Source organism: Trachemys scripta, chromosome 5 (assembly GCF_013100865.1).
Source record: "Trachemys scripta elegans isolate TJP31775 chromosome 5, CAS_Tse_1.0, whole genome shotgun sequence".
Lineage (NCBI taxonomy): Eukaryota > Metazoa > Chordata > Testudines > Emydidae > Trachemys > Trachemys scripta.
Window position 1 is genome coordinate 59230324 of NC_048302.1, and position 9901 is coordinate 59240224.

Here is a 9901-nt window from a genome sequence, read left to right on the forward strand (position 1 = left end):
CCCCCTCCGAATTATCAGCAAGTTGAACTCCAACTATGTCCTGAAAAAATCACTGTATATTAGTGTATTTTTTATTAATTAACTTCTTCTAGAATATTGGTAACTGATTAGAAGAGACCAGCAAGCTACAATCATTATTTGACTTTATCACCTTAAGTGTATGTGTTTGCTTAATTTGTGAAAATACTTAACAAAATTCAGCAGAGAAACACTTTCCCCATCAGAAATATATGTTTCCTGAAATCCTGTAATAGCTATGCTTACTATAATATCATAACTTTATTATTCTTTATAAAGATTTATAAAACTTGACATTTTTTGCAAGCTGTATTAGTTGTGAATAAGAAGACAGAAGAAATGCTTTTACAATTAAACAATGTTTATTTTTTTAAAGCACAAATGTGTCTCAGTTGTCTTCGGTTTGATTGGGTAAAGACACACCATGTATTTTGAGGTATATTAAACAAAAATAAAATAACCTGTCTTACTGTAGTTTGACTACTGGGTTTCTATGGGCCTGATTTTCATTCTAACAACTTTGAGAGAATAGTCTGAGGCTCTAAATGGTATCCAGACCACTCCATTTTCAATCTCATAAGGAACATTGTTCCTTGGGTCATACTGGCCTCCTTGGTAGTAAATGCCATTGAGATTAGCAGCTTGACAGTTGTTGTACCACCAGCCCCCTCCATACACTTCAGCACAGTTCTCCTCCCATTGGTCCCTGTCCCTGTCAAAGGTGCTGAACTTCATGTTAGCATGTGCTGTGTATTCACTACCTTCCTCCACTGAGCCTATGATCAGTGCATCCCCAGCTGTCCCCTCATAAGCAGAGACGCTGAGGACATAGCCTTCTGACTCAGAACCTACATGTATATTATATTCTGCATAAGCATCATTGCCAGCCCAGTCCTCTAATTCGATTCGAAGGACAGTGTCCTTCTGGGTCAGTAAGTGGATGTTTTCATTGCCCAGCCAGAACTCTCCTTTCCCTTTGTCATCCACGCTGCCGAAACCTTTCTTGTAGTCTTGCCAGGTCCGGTTAAAATTCACTGATCCATCCAATCTCTGTTGGATCAAAAGCCATCCTCCCAAAGTGGTCTGTTGGTCGCAATAAACTGAAAAAACTTTATCGGATCCTGCTGGCTTGATTCTGAAAATGCCACTTTTGGCACCAGAAGTGTGTTTCTGGCGGACATCATCACAGTCTAAAAAAAAAAGTTGATCTGGTTCACAGAAGTTATCAGTAAAACTTTACATAGGCTCACGGGAATCCAAACAGTAATAATGTTGAGGGGAACTTGCTAACCATATTTTGGGAAATGTGCCATGCAACATTAAAAAATAGAGTTTACATGCAATTTAAATGGCAGATAACATTCTCTGTGCAATTCATTTAGTATCCAATTATTGATATAAAATTTTGTCTCTACCTATCCTAAATGGCAACAAACAGACACATTGCTTGCATTGTATAATCAAATTAAATGAATTGCAGTGTAACCAGCGTGTCAGTTTGATTGTGGACTGAATCTGGCTCTGCTAATTCAGGATCTATTTTCAGTCATGTGGATGGATACCTGTCCCAGTGTAGCTTGTTCCAAGCTTCTCTCCTCCTGTTCTCAAGCTGCGTGCCCGAAAGTCTGGGGTATCCTCTCCACTCTCATCATGTTGCAACCCACCTAACTCCTCAGTCACTACTCGGCTCTTTAGCAATTTGGTTTCAAAAGTGGAGCCACCCTTGTTGAAACTAGTAGAGCTGCTACTGCTGCTGGTCTTTATTGTCTTGGAATGAGCCGAACTGCCACTCTGAACTTTGCTGGAAGGGACTTTAGATGTGTCAAAGACATCCTCTTCCCCCTCCCCTAGATCTGTGAAACTCTCCGACCCTCCAAAACTCATAGTGTGACTAGCAGATCCACCACTGCTAAAACTTCCAGTTCCAGTTCCACGGTCAGTGCCACTAGTGCTTGTGTAGGTGGTATGGAATTTGCTACCAGCAGACCCAAACCCTGGGGTAAAAAATTTTCCAAAGTCTGGGGTTAAGCCATCAAAGTCAGGGAAGTCTCCTCTCTCACCCTGAGAGGTCACTCTGACATTCAAGGTGCCCCCTTGCTCTGCTACTTCTTCCTTCCCTAAACCTTGAAATTTGGAGCAGTCAGAACCATCAGGTGAAGTCATTGTTTCAACAATCTCTTCTCTAGGGCCTCCAGGACCACTGATAATTTTTTTGGTGATAGTTTTGATACATGTACGGTGGATTACAGAGGAGCTAGGTCTTTCTCCCAAACCACCAGATGCCTTTCCATGATCAGAAGTCACTATTTTGCCATCTCGTGGTCCTCCACCTACATCTGATCCTACTGAAACATGTGAAGAAGTCTCTACTGACGATCCTTTTGCCTCTGCTTCTGGCCTTTCTAGGGTCATCACAACCTGTTTAATATCATCAAGGATGGTTAGCTCTTGGATTTCTGGCAGACCCGTAGTTTTATAATGCCCAGGAACAGTAGAGTCCTTCAGTGGCCTCATTTTCAGCACCTTCAAAGAACTAGTTTCAAGTTCAGACTGCAGGTTGATTGAATTGGCCTGTGTGAGCTGCTTCTGGATGTTTTCATAGCTCTCTGTGTCCACTTGGTAACTGAAACTTTTAGCACAGGATCCTTTGCAGGCACGTATCTTAATATCAATGTCCACCTTTACAAGAGATAGAGAGAAATACATTTGTTTAGATGGTGATCCCTGTCTCTTTCAAACAACTCTCTTTTTACCAGAGTGAGAACTCTGGTGATTACACTAGAGCCCACTGCCTCTCATTCAACTGTGTGTGCTCCAGCCTACAATTGAACTTGGACTACTCCAAATCTCAGTCTTTAAATCTGAAGCACCAAAGATCCACTGATGGTTACAGCATGTATAATTGGCAATACTGGAGCCCTAGAATCATCCCTGCAAGGGCCCAATTTTTGCCATTCTTATTCACACTGTGTAGTATGGTCCCACTGATTTCTGTAGGAGTCTTCTGGAGTAAGGTACTACTCAGAGCAAGGCAGAGTGGCAGAATTGGGCCCTTGCAGGTATACCTACAGTATACCTGTCAAAAAATCACATGGTTATGCTTAGGGCCCTACCAAATTTACGGTCATGAAAAACACATCACGGACCGTGAAATCTGGTCTTTTGTGTGCTTTTAACCTATAATATACAGATTTCTTGGGGAAACCAGTGTTTCTCAGATTGGGGGTTCTGACCCAAAAGGGCTTTGCAGAGGGGGTTGCAGTATTGCCACCCTTATTTCTGCACTGCCTTCAGAGCTGGGCAGCTGGAGAGCAGCGGCTGTTGGCCAGGCGCTCAGCTCTGAAGGCAACACTGCACCAGTAGCAGCGCAGAAGTAAGGGTGGCAATACCAAACCATGCCACCCTTACTTCTGTGCTGCTGCCTCCAGAAACGGGTGGCTGGAGAGTGGCGGTTACTAACTGAGTGCCCAGCACTGCAGTCAGCAGCAGCACAAAGGTAAGGATGGCAATACCATACCATGGCATCCTTACTTCTGCGCTGCTGCTGGCAGCAGCTCTGCCTTCAGAGCTGGGATCCCGGCCAGCAGCTGCCACTCTCCAGCTGCCCAGCTCTGAAGGCAGAAGTAATGGTAGCAATAACCTTGCTACAATAACCCTACAATTACCTTGCGACCTCCCCACAACTCCTTTTTGGGTCAGGACCCCTACAATTACAAGCCATGACATTTCAGATTTAAATAGCTGAAATCATGAATTTTCCGATTTTAAAAATCCTATGACTGTGAAATTGACCAAATTGAACTGTGAGTTTGGTAAGGCCCTAACTCTACTGGTATGTATAATGGTGGTGGGAATAACTGGTTCAAAGGAGTGACTGATGAAAAGAAGAATTAGCCTCTGGATCAGGGTTCAAAATGATGTTGCTCGCCCTGCTTGGTGAGCCAGGACATATTTTGGCAGCCCATCATTTTGGTTTTGCTCCTCAGCCTGTCCTACTGCTGTCTTACAGCCACCTTGTGTTGTCATCAATGCAACTAGCTAATCAAAAGGCCAAAGATCTTAATACAAACATAGATGGGCCATATGCCAGCTGTGAGAGCCCAGAAAAGAGATGAGATACCTTTATAGGTGCTCCCTCCTACCCTAGCTGCTCACAAGTCTCTCATCAGCCACACCTACAGCTCCTTGGAGAAGGAGGAGCATCACTCACTGAGGCCAATCAGTGCCAGTTGTAGGGAAATGCAGCACTAACTATTCTTGTTTCCTGCCCGAGAGAGGGCAGTAGGCAGAAACTCTCCCACTAACACAAGAGGAACAACTACACAGACAATAACTCAGAGGGAGCCTACAAGCCTGCTAAGGCCACAGGGGCATCTGAATCTCACATAGGAGGATCTAAGCCTCATTGAGCAGAAACCAAGCCTATCTGAGTCTGAGGGGACATCTGTCTCATATAGGCGGAGTTTGGTTTGAAGGTAGAACTTGTGAAATTATTGGTCCATTTTCTTTTCAGCTGCAGAATTCCTCTGGATGTAAGGACTGATAGGTCCTGTTTTTTGTAGCTGTGCTTTGGAAATAACAGAAGTTACATGACAGTCACCTACCTCCAAGCGCTTCATCTCTACAACCTGATCTCGGATACTGTTTTGCAGTTCTTTAATCCTGTTTACTTGGACAAGAACTTTCTGCTTTAATGTCACAAGTCTCCTTCTCAGATCTTCTGAAACTTGTCCATATTTAATGTCACTCTCTGGAACAGAAAAATGTCCTTGTCAGCCTCATGGGAGATTTCTCCCCCAAGAATAGCAGATACAAATTAAATAAATAAAAATCAGAAATACATTTACAAGGATCCAAATTAACATGGAAAAAGATCCTTTTAGAATTTTAAGTATATATGTATACCATAATATTGGATAGGTAGAAATTAGCACAAGATTTTATTTTAGTTAAGAGTCTTGTTATTATGTATGATCTGCCTTTTTGATAATAAGCAGTATTATAGCATATTTATTTTAATTAAATATTAATTGGTTGTGCAAAATAGTGCAGGAAAGGAACCTAGTGTGTTTTGGAAACATTAGCCCAGCTGTGCTGGAAAGAAAACACACATTTTGATTCCTTTTGTAGGACAGAATTACCATTTTTTAAAAAGAAAATATTGCAATAAACGTATGAAATTTATGTGGTTGAAACAAACATGGACTATAATCATGAAGATTTTAGATATGTTAAATTAGATACGAGATGCAAATATAGTCTTGTTTTTGCACAAATATTTTTCTTGCAAAAGTATAATTCTGAAAAGGAAACATTCATGTTTTCAAAAATAATTAAGCATTCTCTTCTACAGGGATGCAGCAATAGTCTCAAAACTATGGTAAAAGAACAAGTGACTTTTTAAAAAAATCAATGAGAGTTTCTCTTTCAAAGGGATTACAGGATTCAGCCCCATGTAAATTGCTGTGTTTGAAGATCAATACTGCAGAAAACTATTGTTGTTCTAATTCTGCACCTGCCATAGCCAACAGCTGCTATCTCTCCCCCCAGGCCTGCTTTTCAAATATTTCTTTCAGATATAGATTTAGGGCCTGATCCTGCATTTCTTGCACACTCAAAAATCTCATTAACTGCAGGAAAGGCATAAAGTACAGGTCTTTAAGATGTATTATTCCATTTCTATGTAGTTTCACTAACATAAAACTGGCGCAATCCGGAGAAGAATCAGGCCCAATATTTTTAAGTCATGGTTATCTTACAAGAAGGACAAAGTAAACCTGCTTTCAACTGGCTGCTTTTAGCAGAAGTTAACATAACGTTGGTATATATTTTAGAACAGCGCATGTTAATACTTACCATGGCCACTGGCCACATTTCCTTTCAGGATGTTAATTGTTTCCACAGTTAACACGTTAGATTTTTTGTACTTGTTTTCATTGTCTAACAACAGGTTCCTAATTCTTTGTATTCTGTGATGAAAATCTTTATCAGTTTCATCAATCAATCCTTGCATCCTGCAGCCTGAAGGACATTTGTGACCCTAAAATGAGCAAAAATGAAAGATAAATATCTTAATGATACACATTTCTTTAGTATTATGACTACCAAGTTTTGTACAAACCTGGAAACCCACTAATGAGCTCAGGGCCAGATTCTGCCTCATTCCCTCATTTATCTTACATACTCCACTCATGCCACTATTAGGCCAATTATTTTCAGTAGAAGAGGGATGGTCTTGTGGTTAAGACTCTGGACTGGGACTCAAAAGACCTGCTTTCAGTCCCTAGCTTTGCTACAGATTTCCTCTGTGACCTTGGAAATTTAATGTGGGGCTGATTCTTTATCCTGTTACATCGGTTTTACAATGGTATATTTCCGTCAAAATCACTGGAGTTAAACCAGTGTAAAATTGCTGTGATGGAGTGGGTAATCAGGCCTTCAGTCTCAGTTCCCCATTTTACAAATGGGGATAATGGCAAACCCTCCCAGAGGTGCTGTGAGAATTAATTCATTATTCAGTCTGAGGAAGAGTGGCAGAATCTGCACCTCTATAAGAGAAGTTTGCCTAAGAAAAGCAAAATGTTCCTAGAAAAGCAAGGAGATTTGGAAACACACCAAAGTACAAATGGCAAGTGCCCAAAGGAGGATTAAGATTGAGAGGACTCAGAAGAGCACCAATTACTATTTTCAAGGCAACAATCACTATACATAATGCTCATGCTCTTATTGGTGTTAATGGCAAAACTCCCATTAACATCAGATGGTGTAGGACCTGACCTCTTATGATTGGGTGCTTATACAAACATACATCCAGTCAATCAAACAGTGTGTATATTTTACTGAACATTTTGTCATCAGATTTTATATAAAGTAACTTCTTTTTGTTCTTCCTTTCCACATTTCTTTCCTGCCAGTAAATATTCCTTCCCACCACCACCCATTTAGTCCTTCGGTATCAATACTCTTGAAAATTTCCCACTCCTATCTGTTCTTTCTCTTTAAGGCACTTTTCTGATTCTGTCTTTCTCTAAACTTACTTCAATTTCTTTTTTCCTTTCCTTTCTCTCTCTCTTTCACTGGCTCATTTTTAATTCCTCTGTGATCTTCTCACCCTCCTTGCTCTATCCCTTTGTCTCTTTTTCCCTCTCTCCACACAAAATGCTTGGAAGTGGGAGGCTCTGTGCCACTATTCGCTTGGCACATGGCAAAGGGTAGCCCTGCAGCACTCACTGAGCCTGGATCCTGGTGCTCTGAAGATCCAATAATGAATGCACTATTGGTGTTATAGTGGATTCTAGTGGCGTGGTGGTGGGACTGTAACTATGAAAACAACTCTAATGCACTTACAAGTACTTTGCTGACCCATGAAGCAGTTTTTCCTGAAAATCAGGTAAAACAGCTGTGATAACTGATGCATTACAGATATACCATGTCGGATCTAAGATATATTTAGTAAACGTTCATGGCACCAAGGAAGTGTAGTGCACCTAAGGTCCATTTGAGTAGCAGTGATTAGCTAAGCTTTCTGCTTCCCTCCTCTTTTCTTACCCAGTCATCATCTGCACAGAAAGGCCAGCTCTTATCCTGTTTGCACTCAGATTGGATTCCATGTTCCATCACCCTCGGGCCACGCACACCTCCTCCCTCCTTCAAAAATAGGCTATCTTCATTTGTTGCCTGCCATAGAGACAAGGGGAAAAAGCAAAAGTGAGATTAGTTTTATAGACAGCAGTACAATGAAGTAATAAAACTGAAGTCACTGAACATTCTATGAAACAGTTAGCCTATGGCAGAAATAGGCATGTGGAAAAATATAATCAGTCAGTGTAAGTAATCTAATCCATAAGTTTCCTGCATGAAATTATTTTGTTTTGTCCAAATAAGAGTCTCCTTCTAATCTAGTTAAAGCATATAACTATGGTATTGGATGATGCTTAAGATATTTTTAATAACAGAATGATTAAGCATGCATTTAATATTATATGTTTACATAAAAACAACTGCTTTAAACTGAATTGATAGTCTTTTAATTAAGCCCCTCAGTGTTTCTAAAATAAACCTCTATTTTCAGTCTACACTTTAGGCTACAACTAGGCAAAGAAATGCTATGTGGTGATCTCTCTTTATTACTTCTGGTGGTTTTAAATTACAAGGGGTCAAAATTGTTTATAACTCTTTATTGGAAGGCATAGCTTTAAAAGCACAGGAAAATAATACTAATATGGTGTCTGAGGGAGGAAATAAACATACCAAGATTTTGTTTAATCCTGAAAGAGGAAAAAGTCCTTGTTCACCAATTCTAAATCAAAATGTCATAAGGATTTTTGACCATGCATACTAATCTTTGTTCAGGAAAGTGATCACAGCAATATTTCTATTTCTCTAACAGATAGTACAGATGTCTTTGGGAGGTATCAGGTGTCACTGGGTACCTTTGACCACATTACAAATTATCATAGTAGAATAAAAATTAACTCAGAGATGAGGAAGATCTTAGCTTCCAGAGCCAGCTCCTCAGTTAGTTTGGGGTAAAGTCATTAAATCAACAAACTACTGCTGATTTACACCAACTGAGGATCTGGCCCATACATATCTTTAATCTAATGAGCAAAAAAAAAATTAAGTTCCTAAATATGTTCCATGGGCTTTTAAAAATTGACTTTACACACAAATACATGATAGATTGTAATAGCTCCAAATTGACCCTTTCTGTTCGATCAGATCACCCCCACACACTCTGACTTCTTCATTTCTTTCAAAAAGAATAATAAGGAAATGTGTATATAAGAATTTACCAGAGTATTATAGGCTGAATCTTAAACTAGCCAACAGCAGGTTTAAATTAGCATAGCTGGGAGCTAAGGCTACTGCTCTTCTTATTGAAAAAGATATTACTCCTTAGCTCTCCTTCAGCCTGACAATGCTGCCACTGAAATCAATGGCAACATTCCTATTCTGTGCCTACGTACTACAGCAAAGATGGGACCAAATTCTGTCTCATGTACAACCAGAGAATCCCACTGAAGGCAACTGGGATCCAGGGGTGCAACTGAGAGTAGAATTTGGCTAATAACATCTAAAATACCACACAGTGCTTGGAGACCTCTGTACCTAGGTGCAGTGGAATAGGTTAAGGACTTACAGCCTCACCTCTGAATCTACTGATTATTGGCCATTTATCTTCTTCGCGCTGCCAGATACCTTCAGCAAAATTCATCTCCAGTTCTTCTTGAGGAACCAGATTGGCAGTAAAATGCAGAAGAGACTCAAGAGAGAAGGGCCAGTAATGAAGTGGTTAGGGTAGGCTTGTGTGCGTGTGTGTCTGTCTTTTTCAAGCTATGTCATAACCAAAGAGTATTTGTTTTAGTTTGTTACGTGAATATTCATTCAAAAAAATGCCCTTTTTTCAAAAGAGAAAGCCAAGCTATCAAAAGAGTCAAATAAAGTGAAATCATACCCAGACTATGCTGAGGCACAGCCATGTGCACAAGATCCTCAGAAGTATCATCTTCGGTGGCAGGCTGAGGAGGAGTCTGACAGAAAGGATACCTTCCACTTGGTTTTTGCTTCATTTTAAACCTTCCTGAACTGCTTAGATTAATCATTATGTTCTCTTCTGTTTGAAGAGTTGCATGCAGCACGCCCCCAGTTGATTACCTGAGGCCTCTTGCACAAGCTCCTGAGTTTGTTTGCTCTAGATAAGTTTGTGCAATGCCAGCTTGGGGGTGGGGTAGAACCCACATTCCAGGAAAGAAATTGTCTACAGCTTCATTTCTGGTAAATAAATTTTGGAATAACGTGTATGTAAAATAGCCAACAATACTTAACCACTGGAAGATATTCATGCTGCAAATCTGGTATTTAAATAGCATAATTAAGCAAT

The 9901-nt window shown here is 40.2% G+C and overlaps 1 protein-coding gene across 1 annotated transcript; it reads right to left on the minus strand.

Annotated features, from left to right (window-relative positions):
* Positions 1-408: 408 nt before the first annotated feature.
* On the minus strand, positions 409-9631 carry FGA (fibrinogen alpha chain). Its single transcript, XM_034772940.1, has 6 exons — positions 9476-9631; positions 7567-7695; positions 5875-6058; positions 4623-4768; positions 1581-2697; positions 409-1208 (listed from the first exon to the last, which is right to left on the minus strand). The coding sequence occupies exons 1-6, from the start codon at positions 9524-9526 to the stop codon at positions 499-501; spliced, it is 2337 nt and encodes a 778-aa protein (XP_034628831.1). The 5' UTR covers positions 9527-9631; the 3' UTR covers positions 409-498.
* Positions 9632-9901: the final 270 nt, after the last annotated feature.

Excerpts from the sequence above, each read along its gene's own strand:
- FGA (XM_034772940.1), bottom strand. The coding sequence starts at position 9,526 with ATGATACTTCTGAGGATCTTGTGCACATGGCTGTGCCTCAGCATAGTC. Across the intron at positions 4,769-5,874 it reads AAATGTGGCCAGTGGCCATG|AGAGTGACATTAAATATGGA; the intron begins GTAAGTATTAAC and ends TTTCTGTTCCAG. Across the intron at positions 2,698-4,622 it reads TAGAGATGAAGCGCTTGGAG|GTGGACATTGATATTAAGAT; the intron begins GTAGGTGACTGT and ends TCTCTTGTAAAG.